Genomic DNA, 21365 nt, shown 5'->3' on the forward strand with positions numbered 1-21365 from the left:
CTGGGGAATTCTGGGAGTTGAAGTCCACACCTCTTCAAATAGTCAAGCTTGAAAAACGTTGCTAAGAATATCAAGTCAGGATCTCTAGAGTTTCTTTCTCACCTGTCCGTCTTGCCCCGGGCAAAATAATCACATCTCCAGGATCTCAAACTCTTATTTCCCTACAAAAGCGAGCCCGGTTCCTAAGCAACCCCTTACGTTGCACTTGCCTGAAGTTTTTTTAACTTTGCAAAAATGCTAAACTGAGCTCAGATTCATCTCCAAGGCATTTCTGGAGACGAAAACGACAGGGCGGGGCCCGGTGCTTTGCTTCACAGCTTCTCTTTAATTAAAGAGCTGGTAAGAAAACATAAGATTGAGGCAATCTTGCCGGTCGTAAAAGTGAGGCCTGTTCTGCTGAAGGAAAGAGGAAATTGGTGTTTATGAAATTTGGATTCACGACGACCGTTTCTCCTCCTTGATGTTGGAAGCCGATTTGAAATTAATTTGGCTCCCCCTCCCCCCACCCCGCTTTATAGGAAAGTCAAAGCTGATCTCATTGTCAGTTAAAAAAATTTTTTTTAAAGGCAAACAAGGACATTTAAGTAGGGAAGACATGTACTTTGCTATAATCTCAAAGGAAATTCCAACACTCACCAAAAAAAGGGGTTTAATCAGGGGAGGGATTCAGCCGGTTTGGGCGAACCGGATGTTCATTTTAATCTGGTTCGCCGAACCGATAGTTGCAAGGACTGGCTGGCCCCGCCCCACCCACCCCTCCCCTCCCCGGAGTCACCACGCAGCCCATTCATCACGCCAGGTAAGTGCAGTGTCCGCTCTGAGGCGCTGGGAGGGCGAAAAACGGGCCTACTGGAAATACTGGGAGTCCAGAAACGGGCCTCCGGAGCCTGGGGGAGGTCGTTTCGCCCTCCCGGAGGCTCGGAGATGATGCAGGAGGGCGAGTAACCCACGCCCACTCAGCAACCGGGCAGAGAACCGGCTGCTCAAATTTTTCAATCCCACCCCTGGGTTTAATCCCCGCAAGAAAAGTGAGTATGCAACAGAATGACGAGGCTTCAGGAATGATCCATCTACGTCCACAGTAATAAACGATCCATGTGTAAAAGAAAAACCCCAGCACTTGCTTGGAAACCACTTCTGGACTTTGTGCTTGAGGTGGGAAAAAAAAGAAACTTCGATTTTGGGTTGTGCTCATTAGATAGGGTTCTTTTTTATAGAAACTTGATAGTAACGTAATTATTGTGCCAAAGTAAAAAGTTATGACCTTATTCTACTGTGCTGAAAAGAGTCGGAACTCAATGCTTTTTTCTTTTTGTCATTTCCTTTTTACCCTACATATTTCTCTTCCCTTTTTCCTTCCTTCCTTTCCCATTACTTTCCTTTTTTTTTTTTTTTTGTATTTTGTACTTTGATAAACCGATACAAATTTGTGGAAAAAAGAGAACGTCAACCCAAGAGAGAGAAAGAAAGGACGGGAAACGTCCCGTATACCTTACCAGATCTTAGTTGCTTGATTCGTCCATTGCTAGCACTGGGGTCAACAGGTAAGAAATCCTTAAACCAGGTGATCTCTGGATCTGGATTCCCGCTGGCCGCACAAAGCATCGTAGCTGTCCGCGTACGTTCAACCACCTTCAGCTGAGGGCCCATATCAATGACTGGGAATCCAGGAGGCAACTGGTCCTCTGTTAAAAGCCAGCAAAGAAGAGGAGGGTTAGAATCCTTGGATGGATAAAAGCAGAGAGCATCGTTTGTCTGGGGCCAATCCCTGCTTATCTTTGTGTTGGCTGCCAGAGAGGTCAATCACAGGAAGTCCTCGACTTACAGCCACGATTGTGTACACGATTTGTGTTGCTAAAGAGAGACAGTTGTGAAGTGAGTTTTGCCCCATTTTATGAACTTTCATACCACAGTTGTTAAGGGAATCACCGCAGTTTTTAAATTAGTAACACAATTGTTAAGGAATCTCGCTTTCCCATTCACTTTTTTTTGTCCGAAGGTAGCAAAAGGGGATCATAGAAGCCTGGGACCCTGCAACCGTCATAAATATGAGTCAGTTTCCAAACATTTGAATTGGGATCCCATGACCATGAGCATGCCGCAATGGTCATAAGTGTGAAAAATAGCCATGCCACTTTTTTTCCAATGCTGTTGTACCTTCAAACGGTCACTAAATGAACTGTTGCAAGTCAAGGACTACCTGTACCAAGGAGAAACCACACCCCACTAACACTCGCAGGGCAAGCTGCTGTCTATAACTCCCCCCACACAGACACACATACGACCAACCAAGCTCAGAGATCAACCCTGAATGTGATCTGGTCCTCGACTTATGACGTCAATTTGGGACCAGCATTTCTGTTGCTAAGCAAGGCGGTTGTTAAATGAGTCACGCCCTATTTTACATTTTTTTCCCGCCACGGTGGATAAGCAAATGACAGCAGTTGTTAAGTGAATCATGCTGTTGTTAAGCGAATCTGCCTCCCCCCCACTGATTTGCTCATCGGAAGCTGTTTGGAAAGGTCGCTAATGAGGTCATGTGACTCCAAGATGACACAGCCATGATAAATGGGCATTCTGGATTTTGATCACATGGCCACGGGGAAGTTGCAACAGTTGTGACTGCAGGATAGGTTGTAAGTCATTCTTTCAGTGCGGTTGTAACTTCAAATGGTCGCTAAACAAATGGTTGTAAGTCAAGGACTATATGTATTAGTGTTATGCCTGTTCTGACCGAGGCATCCCAAGAGCATGAAGCCAACTCCTGGTCCCGACCAAAACCCCTTTTATTCATTGACTGTGAATTCTTCTCATTCACATCCAGCAAAGTCTTTCAGGGGAGGATTTACAGTCACCGACCTTCTCTGGCTTGGAGAGCTGCCAGGTCGATATCTGAAGAACTTGGCCAGGAGTCACGGAGAGTCATAAACCAATTAAGGGAACTAATTGTCTCCTGCAAACTCCACTCCCCTTTCCCTCCTCTTTTATTTCCTCTGGGAGGGGCCATTCATCGTCCACCTGTGGCCTTCCTCCCAAGTCAGCCCTTGTTCCTTAGCTCTTCCCTTCGTCTGGTGACTCTGCACATGTACACACTGGGAACAGGCTCCAGCTGTTCTTCTGCCCCACTGATGTCTGACTCCAAAGGCAGCTGATAACTGTCAGACGGCCCTGGCCCCCTCTCTGCCTCCGACACAGAGCCCTCATCAGAGCCTTCCCCAGACTCCAGGACTGGCCCAGGTTCTCCCCAACCTCCTCACTGTCCCAGTCTGCTGCCAGCTTTGCTGGTGGGCCACAACAATGCCTCAATAATATCATCTATCTATCTATCTATCTATCTATCATCTATCTATCTATCTATCTATCTATCTATCATCTATCTATCTATCTATCTATCTATCTATCTATCATCTATCTATCTATCTATCTATCTATCTATCTCCCTCCCTCCCTCCCTCCCTCCCTCCCTCCCTCCCTCTATCATGTTTCCCTGAAAATAAGACAGGGTCTTATTTTCTTTTTACCCCGAAATGAGCACTTGGCCTTATTTGGGGGGGGGGGGTCTTATTATTTTTGAGGTGCAGGCGACGGCGAGCCTCATGGCTGCTGCTGTATTGCAATATTTTTGGGAGGGCTTATTTTTGGGGGAGGGCTTATTTTAGCACATGTGCTCAAAAGCCCGATTGGACTTATTATCTGGGGAGGTCTTATTTTGGGGAAACAGGGTATCTATCTATCTATCTATCTATCTATCTATCTATCTATCTATCTATCTATCTATCTACCTACCTACCTACCTACCTACCTACCTACCTACCTATGTTCTTTCTATTTATTTAATCATGTATATATCTCTATCATTTATCTATCTGTCCTACCCAAGAGCATTATGACCTCAGGCTGAAAAAACAATGCTGTGCCTTTCATTGGCTGGCGGTGACGTTGTGCCCTAAAGCTTAATTCCCAACGAAGCCCCCTTGTCCTGGCCAGCTTAATTCACCAACTAATTAATCTAGAAAGGAAAGGAAGGGGGGGCTCTCAACAGGCAGGGTGTCCATTATGCTGGGTGTGAGCAGTGTTCAAGAAGGCTCACAACCCCCACTTGTGACCTCAGCCTTTCTAATTAAGCAAAAATGTTGATCTGGTGCCATGGTGTGCAAAAATTCCTCCGAGTTTAATTAACACCAAACCCAGCGTAGCAGGGGACAGGATCGGATTTGAGACGTGGTCGGCGGGCAAATGGGCTTCCCTGAGGGGGAAAGAGCCCAATGATTCCGATGGCCCAAGAGATGGGCGCTCTGTTGCCTCCATTGTGGGCAACCACAATAACAAAAAAGAGGAACTGTTTGCTTCTTTGGAACTCTTGTGGAGTTCTCTGCAAGGAGTATCGGTCAGCCAACAAAGCCCATCAGCCACGCCTGATGGGAGTGTCAGTTCAGGAATGCCTACTGCAAAGAAAGCGAGTTGAGCTTGGTTGTTTTCTTGTAGATGTCTCATTACCCAACTAGGTAACATCATCAGTGCTAGAAGTGAGTTAAATTAAGTTTACTTTATTGTCATTGCACCTCGCACATCGAAATTAAATACCATCTCCAGTGTACATAACAACAACAACAATATGAAATATGTAAGAGTGATACCCATTGTCATCGGGGCACTTGGCACCATGTCCAAGAATTTTGCAAGATACACCCACAAATTGCAGCTTCCTGCAATAACACCAGCGGAACTGCAAAAAACTGCGCTACTCGGAAGAGCTTATATTTTAAGAAGGTCCTTGGTTGATACCTGGGACGCTGGCAGCAAACCGTATCAACCATCAGCACCAGTCACTGGTATTTGCGATGCATTTTTGAATGTTCAGTTGGCTGAGTTTCATATTTAATGAATAAAGTTAATAATAATAATAATAATAATAATAATAATAATAATAATAATAATAATAATAATAATAATACAACTACAACAACAACAATAATAATAATAATCCAGCAGTGGTAATTCCAGTGGTAATCGGCACACTGGGTGCTATTCCAAAAGCACTGGAATTATATTTAAAACAGTTAAAACTTGACAAAATCACCATCAGTCAAATGCAAAAAGCTGCACTGCTTGGATCTGCACGTATATTACGAAAATACGTTACGACGTCCTAGGCCCCTGGGTGGGGCCCGACTAGTAATCAATGCCAAATCCGGCGAAACAACTGGCCGCTGTGATACAATTGTATAATAATAATGATGATAACAACAACAACAACAATAATAATATAATTCTGACTCTACAAAAAACAATCCTACTTGGAACAGCTTATATCCTCCGACGTTACCTTAACAGTTCCTAGGTCCTTGGTTAGGACTCGAGCTGTTAGGCTACCAACCAGCCCCAAAGGCTGTGAATCTCACCAAAGATTAACCACATAATAATACAACAACACATAAAGAAATTGCAGCTTCCTGCAATAACACCAGCGGAACAGCAAAAAACTGAGCTACTAGGGAAATCGTATATTTTAAGAAGGAACTTGGTTGATACCTAGGACGCTGGCAGGAACCCGTATCAACCATCAGTACCAGTCAATGGTATTTGTGATGCATTTTTGAATGTTCAGTTGACTGAGTTTCATGTTTAATGAATAAAAGAAATAATAATAATAATAATAATAATAATAATAATAATAATAATAATAATAATAATGTGAAGAAGCCAAAGAAACAGTGGATCACCTGGTAAGCTGCTGCAAGAAGATGGCACAAACTGACTACAGGTAGCAACAATGGTGTATTGGAAGATCTGCAAGAAATATCATTTGCCTGTAAGCAAGAACCGTTGGGACCTTAAAATAGAGAAAGTCATAGAAAATGAAGAAGTTAAATTGCTCTGGGATTTCAGACAGACAGGCACCTGCCCCATAACACCCCGGGCTTAACCGTTGTCGATAAGAAAGACAAAAAAAAAGTCTGGATAAGTGGGTGTGGCAGTGCCTAAAGATGGCAGAAGAGAAGAGAAAAGAACTGGAGAAGATAACAAAATACAAAGACCTACAAATAGAAATAGAACGATTATGGTCATGGCAAGCAAGGGTAGTACCAATAGTAAATAGGCACCTTGGGTGCAATCCCAAAACAACTGGAGCCCTATAACGCCACAAGCATCGACAAATTTGCCAGCAGTCAATTGCAGAAGGCGGCTTTCCTTGGAACTGCTTCCATCCTGCGACGATATTTATAACACCGTCAAACATCCATATCTGACTATCCCAGGTCTTTGGTAAGGACTCGATAAAAGGACTTTGACAAAAATGTCAAACCCAGACCAAACATATGGCTGACTGTGCGTTGACCAATAATAATAATAATAACAACACACATCCTTCAGATTCATAGGAAGAGGTGGAGGAGGAGGAGGAGGAGGAGGAGGAGGAGGAGGAGGAGGAGGAGGAGGAGGAGGAGGAGGAGGAGGAGGAGGAGGAGGAGAAGGAGGAGGAGGAGAAGGAGGAGGAGGAGGAGGAGGGACACAACAATGTGGGATCCTTGGTGCTCTCTGAGCTGGGTTGTTTTCTTTCAGACATCTCATTACCCAAATAGGTAACCTCATCAGTGTCATAAGGACATGGGGGTTTGCTCACTATTTATGGACAGTAGCTTGCCCTGCCAATGTTGGTAGGAGTGCTCTTCACAATCCAGGAACTAACAAGCAGTCTAATCAAGGAACCAACCAGAACATTCCCACAGAGAACAAACTCTACCCCCCCTTCTAGCACTGATGATGTTACCTAGTTGGGTCATGAAACATCTGCAAGAAAACCATCAAGCTCAGAGAGCACCAAGGACCCTCCTCCTCTCCACAAACCCCTTTCCCTTCTAGCACTGATGATGTTACCTAGTTGGGTCATGAAATATCTGCAAGCAAACAATCAGAGAGCACCAAGGACCCTCCTCCTCCCCACAAACCCCTTTCCCTTCTAGCACTGATGATGTTGCCTAGTGTAGTAATGAAACATCTGCAAGCAGAGAGCACCAGAGCTCCTGCAATGCAATTTATTCCTGGCCTTTAAAATTAACACTCAGATTAACACTAGACTAGACTAAGCCATAAACAAAACCCCAATCAAGGAATTACCAACTCAGACAAACAATCAAACCGCAATCATCAGCCCAGTCAAGGAGCCAGCAAGAAGATAAGAGAGCAGCTTCCACTCCCTTCTAGCACTGATGATGTTACCTAGTTGGGTTATGAAATGTCTGCAATGAAACAGCTAAGCTCAGAGAGCACCAAGGACCCCACAGTCCTCCGTTTCCTTCTTCTCCTCCCCTCCCCCTACTTCTCCACTCCACAAACCCTACTCCCTTCCAGCCCTGATGATGTTACCTAGTTGGGTCTTGAAAGGGCTGCAAGAAAACAACCAAGCTCAGAGAGTACCAATCCTTCTCCACAAACCCCACTCCCTTGTATTGCTGATGTTCTTACCTAGTTGGGTCATGAGATGTCTGCAACAAATCGACCTACCTCAGAGGGCACAGAGGTCTCCGTAACTCTCACATTCTATGAACGTCTCAACAATCATGGAGTTCTCCACCCTTGTGTTTCTCTAGCCCCCCCCCCCCCCCCAATTCTCTTCCCACTGACCATCGGAGACTAAAACCTATGAAGAACGGTTGCAGGAACTGGGTATGTCTAGTTTAATGAAAAGAAGGACTAGGGGAGACATGATAGCATTGTTCCAATACCTCAGGGGTTGCCACAAAGAAGAGGGAGTCAAACTATTCTCCAAGGCACCTGAGGGCAGAACAAGAAGCAATGGGTGGAAACTAATCAAGGAGAGAAGCAACTTAGAACTGGGGAGAAATTTCCTGACAGTCAGAACAATTGATCAGTGGAACAGAAGTTGCCTCCAGAAGTTGTGAATGCCCCAACACTGGAAGTCTTTGGGAAGATGTTGGATAGCCTTTTGTCTGTAACGGTATAGGGTTTCCTGCCTAGGCAGGGGGTTGGACTAGAAGACCTCCAAGGTCCCTTCCAACTACTATTGTATGTATGTATGTATGTATGTATGTATGTATGTATGTATGTATCTATCTATCTATCTATCTATCTATCTATCTATCTATCTATCTATCATCTATCTATCTATCATCTATCTATCTATCTATCTATCTATCTATCTATCTATCTATCTATCTATCTATCATCTATCTATCTATCTATCTATCATCTATCTATCTATCTATCTATCTATCTATCTATCTATCATCTATCTATCATCTATCTATCTATCTATCTATCTATCTATCTATCTATCTATCATCTATCTATCTATCTATCTATCTATCTATCTATCTATCTATCTATCTATCTATCATCTATCTATCTATCTATCTGTCAAAAACAGATCATGATTTGTCAAAAACAGATCATGCCAGACTAATCTTATTGCATTCTTTGATGATGTGACAAAATTAGTGGACCAGAGGAATGCCGTTGATATAGTTTACTTGGACTTCAGTAAGGCTTTTGATAAGGTAGACCATAACCTACTACTAGATAAAGTAGAAGAATGTGGGTTAGACAGCATCACCACCAGATGGATTGGTAACTGGCTGACCAACCGCACTCAACGTGTAGTTCTCAATGGAACTGCATCTACATGGAGGGAAGTATGCAGTGGAGTACCCCAAGGCTCTGTTTTAGGCCCAGTACTCTTCAACATCTTCATCAATGATTTGGATGAGGGAATAAATGGGGAACTCATCAAATTTGCAGATGATACCAAGCTGGCAGGAATAGCCAACACTCCAGAAGATAGGCTTAAGATACAGAAGGATCTTGACAAACTTGAACATTGGGCACTATCTAATAAAATGAAATTCAATGGTGAAAAGAGTAAGGTTCTACATTTAGGCAACAAAAACGGAATGCACAGGTACAGTATAGGTGATACCTTACTCAGTAGTAGTAACTGTGAAAGGGATCTTGGAGTCCTAGTGGACAACCATTTAAATATGAGCCAGCAGTGTGCAGCAGCTGCCAAAAAAGCCAACACAGTTCTAGGCTGCATCAACAGAGGGATAGAATCAAGATCACGTGAAGTGTTAATACCACTTTATAATGCCTTGGTAAGGCCACACTTGGAATACTGCATTCAGTTCTGGTCGCCACGATGTAAAAAAGATGTGGAGACTCTAGAAAGAGTGCAGAGAAGAGCAACAAAGATGATTAGGGGACTGGAGACTAAAACATATGAAGAACGGTTGCAGGAACTGGGTATGTTTAGCTTAAGAGAAAGAAGGACTAGGGGAGACATGATAGCATTATTCCAATATCTCAGAGGTTGCCACAAAGAAGAGGGAGTCAAACTATTCTCCAAAGCACCTGAGGGTAGAACAAGAAGCAATGGGTGGAAACTAATCAAGGAGAGAAGCAACTTAGAACTGAGGAGAAATTTCCTGACAGTGAGAACAATTAATCAGTGGAACAGCTTGCCTCCAGAAGTTGTGAATGCCCCAACACTGGAAGTCTTTAAGAAGATGTTGGATAGCTATTTGTCTGAAACGGTATAGGGTTTCCTGCCTAGGCAGGGGGTTGGACTAGAAGACCTCCAAGGTCCCTTCCAACTCTACTATTGTATTGTATTGTATCTATCATCTATCATCTATCTATCATCTATCTATCTATCATCATCTATCTTGCTGAAAACCATTTATTTCCAACAAAATCTGCCCATTGAGGACAATGAGTTCACTTAACAGCTGCAGATTCACTTAGCAACCATGGTGATTCACTGAATGACTGCCTCAAAAATGTAATAAAATCGAGTCATTCAATAAAGGCCCCCTTAACAATTGGCACGACTTAACGACCGTAATTCTCAGGCTCAATAGCTGTCGTAAGTCAAGGACTATTAGTAAGCAGGTGCTTTTTTTTTTTCAAGAGACCACTGGACTTTTCTTGTTTTTCTTTTGAAGACGTTTCGCTTCTCATCCAAGAAGCTTTTTCAGCTCTGACCCGCAGACAAAATAACGTTCTCCACCCTTTCTAATTAAAGTCCTGGACTTTGGAATAAATGAACGTTTTGCTTAAGAACTGGCATCTTCTTCTTCTTCTTTTTAACAAACATACCACAAACAGGTCGATGGGTCTCCTTTGGGGCATGAAACGAAAACGAAAACGTGGGGAGCAGATTTCGATGGGAGAAAACACCAGCGGTTTGCAAATGCCCCTAAATTAAATTCCAGATCCTGCGGTCCCAAATGCATGCCTTCGCTTAGAATTTATTGCCTCTGCAAAACACGGCTGCAGCCTGCAAGGAGGGGCGGTGAGCGGCATTCAGGAAAGCAAAGCACCTGATTGTAAAATTGACTCCCATCCTTTCCGGTCCATAGGATGGGGAAGATAGGTGCCGCTCGGATGTACGTACAATGGACATGTACGATGGACACGGATACTTACGTACGTATGTACAATAGACATGGGGCGCTGCTAATCACATGAAGTACTACTACCACTTTATAAAACCCTAGTAAGGCTACACCTGGAATAACTGCAACCCATTTTGGTCAGCAAGCTACAAAAAAGATGGTTGAGACTTTGGAAGAAGTTCAGAGAAGAGCAACAAAGACGATCAAAGGCCTGGAGGCTAAAAACACATGAAGAACGGCTGCAGGTTTTGGGTTTGGCCAGTCTAGAGAAAAGAAGGATTAGGGAGGGACATGATAGCAGCGTTCCAGTATTTGAGGGGCTGCCACAAAGAAGAGGGTGTGTGTGTGTCAAATTATTCTCCAAAGCACCAAAAGGCAAGGCAAGAAACAACGGATGGAAACTAATCAAGGAGAGAAGCAACCTGGAATTAAGGAGAAGCTTCCTGACAGTGAGGACCATTAACCAGTGGAACAGAAGTTGCCTTCAGAAGTTGTGAGTGCTTCATCACTGGATATTTTAAGAAGAGTCTAGACTGTAGACCAGGGGTGTCAAACTCAAGGCCCTGGGGCCGGATCCAAAGCTCTGTTTTCGTTGTTTTACGGGAGGCCGTTGCAGCTGAAAACGGAGCTCGGGAGCCCGTTTTCGCTGGCAGAGCGCAGGCGTCGCCGACACGGCCACACTGGCCACAGTCCCCCTGTCGTCCGTCCCCCCAAACGAGGTCAAACACAACCCTGATACGGCCCTCAATGAAATCAAGTTTGAGACTCCTGCTCTAGACAGTCACTTATCTGAAATGGTAAAGGGCAGGGAGGTCAAACTGGATTTCTTCGAGGGCTGGATTAGCATTGTTGTTCTCCTCCATGGGGCAGCCAGGCAGGCAGGAGGAGAAGGGGGCAGGTGTTTTTGCAGCTGAAGTTTGGCCTGGACAAGCTCCTGCAGCACTTTGCTGGCCAAAATGTGGCACGGGGAGAAGGGGGGGAGGGAGGCACACACACACACCCAGGCCCCCTTTGGCCAGCACAGTGCTTCAGGAAGCTGCCCAGGCCGACAATGGGTCACAAAAACACACACACACACACACGCAGCTGGTCCTGTTTTGGCTAGCAGAGGCATTATTATTATTTGTTCTTTCCAGGCTGGGACCATGGGCTGGATTTCAACACTCTGTGGGCCAAATCCGGACTGCAGGCCTTGAGTTTTAAAATAAAAACTGTAAAATAGCCACCATCAGGTCTTACGACTCTAATGGGCAGGCTCCATTACGGTTGTACGCGGAGGTTGTAATGTACTCGAGAGGCAACGTGACTGCTTTCCTCGGTTTGATGACTTCCAGATCTGTATCGGAAGCTCTGGAGTGCTGGAAACTTATCTGCCAATGGGCACAGAGGATATACCAGGGCTGGGACTGGCTGCCATTTACACTCCGTTGCCTTCTCTGTGGCAATCCCTGTTGCTGTCCCCGCACGCCTCCGGGCCACGCTGTTTGTTCCAAGCTCTCTGAATGCCAACCGTCGGCAGTCGGCGAGGATTGGAATGCCACCTCCTGTTGAGAATCCTCCAGTCTTGGCAACGGGCCAGCAGGATCCGACTCCTCCTCGGTCCCACTGCGCCTCGGGTGAGCGGCAACCTCATTTGCTAACCAGAAAGCCCCGGCAATTAACATGCCGCTTAATGAGGCCTTCCGAGCCCAGCATGGGTGTTGGGGAGAAACTGTGCGCGACAGCACGCCACCGCCGCATAATGAGTATGCACCAGCTGTTTGGGGCAGAGTCCTCTTGTCAAGCGGTCCCTGCTTGGCTGACACTCGCCTGTTTGCCAATGCCAGCGGAGCGGCAATGAGCGGGCCTTGCACACTCGCCGGGATCCCTCTGCGGATAAACTAGGCACACCATCTGGCTTGCATGCCGATCCAGGGCTTGTCAAAGCGTGGTTATCAGGAGACAACCCTCCCCTTCCTCTCTTTTCAACTCCATCTCTTCTTCCGTATCGATATCTATCTGTTTAGGAAACACCTGCTTCCCTGCGCCGTTGGGTCCATGCAAAGCACACCTGTTGGGTTGGAGGTGGCTTGCAACTGCTTTTGTGATGGCGCCTGGCTGTTTCATTCTTTTTTTCCTCGATTGTTCAATTGACGTACAGCCCGTGTAACTGTTTGCAGGGCTATTTCTCAATGGAATGGGCAGAGGGAAGGACCTCGAGCAACAGGAGGAAGAACGGGCCACCGGGAGAAAGGAGGAAGAACAGCCAAGGAAAAGGCAGCGAAGAGTCTGGGACGGAGCCGTAACGTGAGAAAACGATTTCGAGCAGAGTTCCCCAACCTTTATGGATTGGCGGCCCAAAGTGGGGGAAGGGGGAGGAAAGAGAGGGTGATTTTGTGGGAAGGGTAGGCGGGTGTGAGTGCGTGTGTGCACGCGCTCGTGACGTTTGTGGCGACACTCACGAGTGGGGCCGAAAGCGCCAGCAATGAGACTCTCGCACGAAATGGGGCCGCGACAGTCCACAACGAGGTTTGTGCGAGCGTGGACGCAAAAGTCCACAACAACGCTTGTGTGTGTTGGGCTTGCGTGAGTGGGGCCGCAACCACCTGCGACGAGGCTCGCGTGGGCCAGACTGCCATCACAAACAGTGGTTGTGATGACGCTTATACGAGTGGACCAGACTGCCAGCGACAGTTTTGTTGATGCTTGCACGAATGGAGTCACGCATGCGTGCAAATGTGCGTGTACCATCTGGCTCTCACGTGGCCCGGTGGCAATTATGCAACAGCCCGGTAGTGTGATGTGGCCCACAGGTTGGGGATCCCTAACTTAGAACTATTGCTCAAACCTTGGCAAGAGTTCCAGTCTTGCCTTAGACATGAACGTTAACAGGGCCAGTCACCAGGAGACGGTGAGTTCTAATCAAGATTTTGAAGAGGCAAATTTTTTAAAAAAGTTTTTTTGTACTCTGCAGCCCTCCCAAAAACGGACCATTTTTCATTAAAATGGGCCTATTTTTTGTCAAGAAAAAGGCATGCATAGCCTTTAGGAGGCTTATAGACTGCTCCTTGGGACGGGGGGGGGGGCAAAAACGAGCAAAAAACAGCCCCTTTTCACTCATTTTTGCCCTCCCCAGCCCCCAGGAGCACTTTGCAAGCCTCTCCAACCCTCTGCACGTCCATTTTTGCAAAGGATGCGGGGTTTCTGTAGGACAAAAGTGCTGTATTCAGTGTATAAGACGCACCCAGATTTTTACCCTCTTTTTTTGGGGGGGGGGAGGGGAGGTGGATCTTATTCCCTGAAAAATACGATATTTATAAAATAATAAGGACAAAGTATGGGCGAAAGAAACCAGGGATCTTAGGATGAAAACTAGATTTTTGTCGTTGGCGTCCCCCTCCCCCGCTATTTATGCAGTGTTTCTCCTCCTTCTGCCACCTGGAATGTGAACCGAAGACGGGGAACCAGGAAGCCCCCATGCGCTGGAACATCAGATGTGGGAGGTGGTTGGAGACGCAGGCAACATGCCAGAGCTGTGACGCTTCGAAACCCAGATTGCCATCCTTCCACAGATACAGAGCTTTACATAGCCTGATTGCACCTTCTGAGCACAAGTGGGAAGGATTGACACACACGCTTGGGGTTGTTGTTGTTTTTTGCATATAGCAGGGGCGTCCGTGGAAAATAGCGGAAAACGGCACGATCAAAACCTATCCTGCCTTGACGCCCGTTGGCACACGGAGCACCAAAAATCGTGGGAGGCAGAGGAGGGAGCCAGTCGCAAGGGGATGGGAAGGGAGGGTCAGGACGGGGCAGGGTCAGTGGGTTGGTGACCCTCACCCCTTCCAAGTGGAGATGAAATGAAAGAGCCTGACAGAGAGATGGTGGACTAGATGATCTTCTCCGTCGTAATTATAAAGAGGACGCGTGATTTGCAGGATCTAGCCGGGGTCAGTCCCCTCCAAAATGTGTGCTTTGGGCCATTTATGATTATGTGGTGCCCAGTTGTGTGTGGCTTTTTAGTTGTTGATTGGGGTGTTGGTGGCCGGTTATTAAGTCGAGTCTCTGTTTCTATGACTTCCAAAGTCCCTTCCAACCAAAGAAATCTATAATTATCTGACCTCCAAGGTCCCTTCCAACCCTAGGAGTCTATGATTATCTGACCTCGAAAGTCCCTTCCATCCATAGGAGTCTCTGTTTCTATGACCTCCAAGGTCCCTTCCAGCCAGAAGAGTCTATAATTATTTGACCTCCAAGGTTCTTTCCAATCCTAGAAATTATGATCTCCAAGGTCCCTTCCATCCATAGGAGTCTATGATTATCTGACCTCCAAAGTCCCTTACATCCATAGGAGTCTCTGTTTCTATGACCTCCAATGTCCCTTCCAACCATAGGAGTCTATGATCTCCAAGGTCCCTTCCATCCATAGGAATCTATGATTATCTGACCTCCAAAGTCCCTTCCATCTATAGGAGTCTCTGTTTCTATGACCTCCAATGTCCCTCCCAACCATAGGAATCTATGATTATTTGACCTCCAAGGTCCTTTCCAATCCTAGAAATGAGGATCTCCAAGGTCCCTTCCATCTATAGGAGTCTATGATTATCTGACCTCCACAGTCCCTTCCATCCATAGGAGTCTATGATTATCTGACATGTGATTGGTCCCTTCCAATTCAAGAGATCTATGGTTCGATGACCTCCAAGCAGAGGTGGGTTGCTACCGGTTTGCACCAGTGGCCGAACCGGTAGGGATGGCAGGCTCGCCACTTCCCCAAGCCGGTTCCATGGTTGGCATGGCATATTTTTTTTGACATTTTTAATGTTTAATGTTTTAATGCGCATGGACAGACCTATTTAAAGGCAACTGGACATGCGCAAGCAAATAGCGGGCGCACCGAACCGGCAGTAACTGCCTCCAAGGTCCCATCCAACCTTAGGAGTCTATGATTTTATGACTTTCAAAGTCCCTTCCAACTTTGGGATATCTTAAAGTGGCCAAGCTGGAGAAAGAAGGCAATGTATGCAGACACCCCTTGTTATATCTTGGTTAGTGTCTCAGGGCAGCAATTTGGTATAAAATTCATCTGCGTAAATTTACTATTTTATCTCCCCCCCCCCGGATCAGAAAGGGGGAGGAGCAGATCATAATCAGCGGTGGCTTTGCACATTTCATTACCGCCAGTTTGCCATATGTGCGCAATGTGCGTGCCTTCCGCGCAGGTGCCCGGCTTCCGCACATGCGCTTTGCTCGCACGCGCGCCTTCCATGCAGGCAGCCAGCCTCAAAAACATGCCTAGATAGGATGGCATAGAGTCAGCCCACCTGCGATTTCCGCTACTGGTTCGGGCGAACTGATCCGAACCTGCTGAATCTCACCTCTGATCCTATTGGGAGATTATAACTTTCAAAGTGGATTCAAAGCACAGACCAACCTAGATGGAAATTCAAACCTACCATACCCCCCCATACTGAGCTGCAAACATATAAATATTTACTCTGATGTAAACCACGGCTCGTTTCCCGCGGATACGAAGAGGACCTCTTCACACCAATCCTGATTATGCTGGCTTCAGACAGCAGCTCCGATCATTTGCATTTGAAGTGATTTCGGATTCAGAAGCGAAGTTTGCAACCTTCCAAGGTCCACCGCCAGACACATTCAAGTCTGGTGATATTTTCGTAGCCATTTTTATCCACGGATTCCGCAGCTCTGAGGAATTGAGTGGAGCCCCGCTCGTGACACAACCACACAATGGTCCCATGACTGTTTTCGGCTGCCTCGATTCATGGCTAGATCAACTTCCGTGACACGAGACCATAAGTAATCATTCCTACCCCATTGTTTGCTGCAAGCACAGTCGTACAATGCCATTTTTAGCTGCGTCATCCATGATATCTTGATAGCACCCTGTTCCAGGCATAGTTTGACAACGTCTCATGGTCGGCCAGGGTTGCATGTCTCATTGGCCAACTCCAGCTGATGCCACCCCAGGCATGGCGCAACCTGATGAGGCTTCATGACTGCCCACAGTAGCATATCTCATAGTTCAATGAAACTCAGTTGCACCCAGCTCTTTAAAGCACCTAATGACGCTGCCCCCCTCCCTTTCTGTTTTTGTTTTTACCTCTCAGAACGGTCAGTTTGGCATTGACCGTGATCTCCGCCACCGAATTCTGGGCAACACATTCATAAATGTTTTCATCTCGGGGCGTCCGGAGGGGCTGTATCCTCAAGACCGCTCCGGCACCTTCGTCAAATTCAATCGTCTGGATCGGAGAGAGAGAGAGAGAGAGAGAGAGAGAGAGCAAGGAAGGAAATTAATTCCATTCAATTAATTAAAGAGAAGATCCGTCTATCCCTCTTTTCGAACTCGGTCATTGTCGTGTGTGTGTGTGTGTGTGTGTGTGTGTGTGTGTGTGTGTAAAAGTTACAGACCCACTTCCCACAGCTGTGCGTATGTTTGTTTATTTATCCATTTCTCTTTGCGTACAGCTTGTTTCCAAGGAACGGTCTGTAAGTATGCATTAAAAAAATCCACAATCCTTCAAAAAGATCAGCTTTCCAGAACGTGTGTGTGTATGCATGCACACACGCATGTATGTATAAAAGTCACCACAATCTTTGCAACGGATCAGCTTCTGAGGAACGTGTGTGTGTGTGTGCGTGTAAAAATCAACGTAATCTTTGCAACAGACCAATTTCCCAGAGCTGTGTGTGTGTGTGTGTGTCTATTTATCCACCTTTCTTTGTGTAGAGCTAATTTCCAAAGAATGTGTGTAAGGGCGTAAAAAAAATCAACAATCTTTACGACGGATCAGCTTCCCAAGAACGTGTGTGTGTGTATAAAAACCACCACAATCTTTGCAACAGACCAACTTCCCAGAGCTGTGTCTCTGGAAAGCTGGGTTCAGTTCATAAAAGCATAAAAGCATAAAACGTCATGAAATTGGGCTCTGTCACTTGCTGACTCACTTAAGGACCACGTCATTTAGCGACGGAGATTCTGGCCTCCATACGTGGTCCTACGTCGAGGAGTATTGTAATCTTTGCATCCGGCCAACTTCATGAAAGTGGGTTTGATGAGGGAGAGATTTAGTTTATGAAAACCAGGCTTGGTAAAACTAAATGTCCGTTGAGCCAGAAGCCGTGTCCTGCTGTGAAAATGGACTCGCTTCCCTGATCTCTCTCTTTCTTTGGAAATTCTTCCAGAGGATCTCCCTCTGGCTTTTTTGTGGGGGCAGACAGGGACAATTAACCAGTGGAACGTCTTGCCACCAGAAGCTGTGGGTTCTCCATCACCGGAGGTTATTAAGAAGAGACTGGACAGCCATTTATCTGTAATGGTGTGGGGCAGTGATGGCGAACCTATGGGATGCCCACAGGTGGCACAAAGAGCCCTCTCTGCGGGCATGCCAGCCACTGCCCCTGCCCAGCTGCACCAGGCATGCGTCGTGCCCTCCCGCACCACCGTTTGGGCTTTCAGGTTGGTGCAGGAGACCTTCCAGGCCCAAAACTGGGCACAGTCGGGGGGAGGGGGGAATCCTTGTGTGACCCCCGTCCCCCGTTTTGGGCCTGGAAGGTCTCCTGCACCAACCTGAAAGCAAAATCAGGGTGCGGGAGGACGCGATGCAAGTGCAGCAGGCACCCAAAGACCAGCTGGTCAGCGGGAGGCGTGCGTGCATGCTGGGGGGGAGAGGGAGGAGGCGACAGAGCGCAGGAGGGGTTAGGGTTGCGCGCACGCACTTTCAGCACGCGACAATAAAAAGGTTAGCCATCGCTGGTGCAGGGTCTCCTGTTTGAGCAGGGGGTTGGACTAGAAGACCTCCAAGCCCCCCCCCCCCCCCAACCCTGTGATTTTGTTGTCTTACCTCAAACCGCTGTGAGTTTACTTTCTTTCCCTTCTTGTTCCAGGTGACGCGGGGTTTGGGGTCTCCCATCGCTTGGCACACGAAGGACGCCACGCCTCCCGACACCCCAATCTGGTCCACGGGGTGCTTGATGAACTGTGGAGGGCCTGTGGGGGGAAGGGGGAGGGAGAGAAACAAAAAACAAACAGAGACTTTAGATAAGTTGAGGGATTGATTTAGCGGAGTCTCCCTCCATGCCTTTTACTTATAATCCATTTATTAGGGTTATGTGGTCCTTTCAGCCATTCTAAAAAGGTTCCACACACCCGTTTGCAGTTTGATTCAGGCTGGGACCCTGAAGGCACAGATAAATCTCCGGGTGGCCTCAATGACTCTCAGAAAGAGTAGGAACGACCAGGGGACTGCAAATAATATAAATCCTTCCATCCCCCACCATTCAGTCAGAACTGAAGAAGCTTCTTATTCCAGGAAAAATGAAGACATTCCATTCGGGTAATGATGAAAAAGCAATTTAAAAACTTTACGGACACTTACTAGAGGTTAAGTTAGAAGAAGAACAAGTTAAAGGAACTATGATAGCTTTGGGGGAAAATATTGGGCATGGGATTGAATTAGAGAAGTGGCAGAAATTGTGCTCCCAAAATTACAAAATGACAATGTCAACAGCATATCAAGAAAATTTAATACAATACAATACAATAGTAGAGTTGGAAGGGACCTTGGAGGTCTTCTAGTCCAACCCCCTGCCTAGGCAGGAAACCCTATACCGTTTCAGACAAATGGCTATCCAACTTCTTCTTAAAGGCTTCCAGTGTTGGGGCATTCACAACTTCTGGAGGCAATTTCTGTTCCACTGATTAATTGTTTTGACTGTCAGGAAGTTTCTCCTCAGTTCTAAGTTGCTTCTCTCCTTGATTAGTTTCCACCCATTGCTTCTTGTTCTACCCTCAGGTGCCTTGGAGAATAGTTTGACTCCCTCTTCTTTGTGGCAACCCCTGAGAGAAAGGGAGTATTTGTATAAGATTATTTTACAGGTGGCATTTCCCCCCCAACGAGAATAGCAAGAATGTTCAAGAATAAATCAGAAAAGTATTGGAAATGTCATCAGACACCGGGTTCATATTACCATATGTGGTGGACTTGCGCAGAAGTTAAAAGATATTGGACTAAAATCCACACGTGGTTGGATAAAATGACACAAAAACGTATAGACTTTAAACCAGAGACTTTTTTTTATTGGGAATTATACCAGAAATATATAATAGAGACTTAAAATACTTGATTGTAAATGTTTTAACAGCAGCTAGAATTGTATTTGCAAAAAATTGGAAAAATGAGAACATGCCAACACAGGAAGAAACTATTCAAAAAATTATGGAATGTGCGGAAATGAGTAAATTGACATTTGAACTTAGAGAACAAGAAGATGAACAATTCTGTAAGGTTTGGGATTTGTTTTATCAATGGTTAGATAAAAAATCCTGGTAATGGAAAAAGTGGGAGAACTTTTTATATTTTAAGAATAATAGAATGATACATGCAATACTATAAGGGTTTAGCACTATTTAACAGATTAGAACGATGCAATGGAATAATGTTGTATGTATGATTTCAATATATAGAATATTTTGTTTAAAACGTAGGAATAATAATTGGAGTTGAACTATTGAGGCAAAATGATGTGGTACGTATGGATTCAATATTCAGAATACCTTGCTTAAAATTAAGGAATAATAATTACAGTTGAAAAATTGACAAATTAATAATAATGTACTTATGTTTATCTAATGAACAATTTGTGATTCGATATATAATAGTAAGTGGTGACCACGTGAAGGACGCACAAAATCTTGTAAACAAACGACACGCTCTATGAAATGGAAGGAAGTTGTATGTGTTTTATGTTTTTGTTCGTTTTTGTTTGTTTAAAAATAAAAAAATTATATATATAAAAAAAAGACCTGAAGAAGCTTCTTGGATGAGAAGTGAAACGTTTCCAAGGAAAAAAACTCCCAAGAAAGTCCAGTTGACTTTGGGGGGGGGGCAGCTGGAGCCTGTTCCCAGTGTGCGCATGCGCAGAGTTGCCAGACAAAGGGAGCAGCTAAAGAACAGGGATCGACTTGGGAGTAAGGCCACAGGTGGACGATGAATGGCCCCTCCCAGAGGAAATAAAAGAGGAGCGAAAGGGGAGTGGAGTTTGCAGGAGGCAATTAGTTCCCTTAATTGGTTTGTGACTCTAGGGGACTCCTTGCCAAGTTCTGCAGATCTCGGCCTGGCAGCTCTCCAAGCCAGAGAAGGTCCGTGACTGTAAATCCTCCCTTGAAAGACTTTGCTGGATGTGAAGGAGCAGAATTCACAGTCAATTAATAAAAGGGGTTTTTGTCAGGACCAGGAGTTTTCTTCATGCTCTTGGGAAGCCAAGGTCAGAACAGAAAGTGACATATATTTATGATGGTTGGAGCATCCTCTCTCTCTCTTTCTGTGTGTGTGTGTGTTGATCACCATTTTTGAGAACTTCCCAGCTGGTTTGTAAGAAGCAAAGCCAAAGGGGGGACGGGGACTGGATTCATTTAAAAACCATGTGATTCACTTAACAACCGCAAAGATTCACCTAACGAATTACAATACCATGCACGGCTCCCTTAATAAGTGCCTTGGGTTAGCCACGGAAATTCTGCTCCTAATTGGGACGGCGAGTAAAATCAAGGACTACCTTTGTTCCTAACGGTTTATCGCCTGGTGGTCTTCCTTTCAAAGAGGCACCAAGTCCGAACTTGCTCAGGTTTCTTAAGGAAAGCAGCCAAGGTCTCTAACAGCTGCTCCAAGGTGCCTCAGCTGACCTCTCCTCCCGCTTTCTGAAGCAAAACGGAGGCTCAGCTAAGGCTTCAGAAATCTTCTAAAAATACATGTGAATGTTAGATTAGAAACTGCAACCTGTAATAACAGCCAGCACGCCTTAATCACACTTTCCCCCACATCATAGCTTGTGAGAATAAAACTGTCTACGTTGCACGCTTAAGAGCGTCCATCACGACACACCGAGCCACAGATGGTCCAAATATTTCTCTAGAACTCATCTGTAGAGTCACTCAGGTCGTGG

The 21365-nt window shown here is 45.7% G+C and overlaps 1 protein-coding gene across 1 annotated transcript in view; it reads right to left on the minus strand.

The window, feature by feature from the left end:
• The window catches only part of PTPRS (protein tyrosine phosphatase receptor type S), a 242388-nt gene that overhangs the window by 159250 nt on the left and 61773 nt on the right, over window positions 1-21365 (minus strand). Inside the window, exons 3-5 of the mRNA XM_081960707.1 lie at window positions 18266-18411; window positions 16522-16663; window positions 1497-1685 (exon numbers count right to left, since the gene is read on the minus strand). Coding sequence (XP_081816833.1) covers window positions 1497-1685; window positions 16522-16663; window positions 18266-18411 — 477 coding nt within the window. The remainder of the gene's footprint in view (window positions 1-1496; window positions 1686-16521; window positions 16664-18265; window positions 18412-21365) is intronic.

The sequence above is a fragment of the Natrix helvetica genome (genome assembly GCF_964273705.1).
Source record: "Natrix helvetica genome assembly, chromosome: 1".
NCBI classification, from domain to species: Eukaryota; Metazoa; Chordata; class Lepidosauria; order Squamata; family Natricidae; genus Natrix; species Natrix helvetica.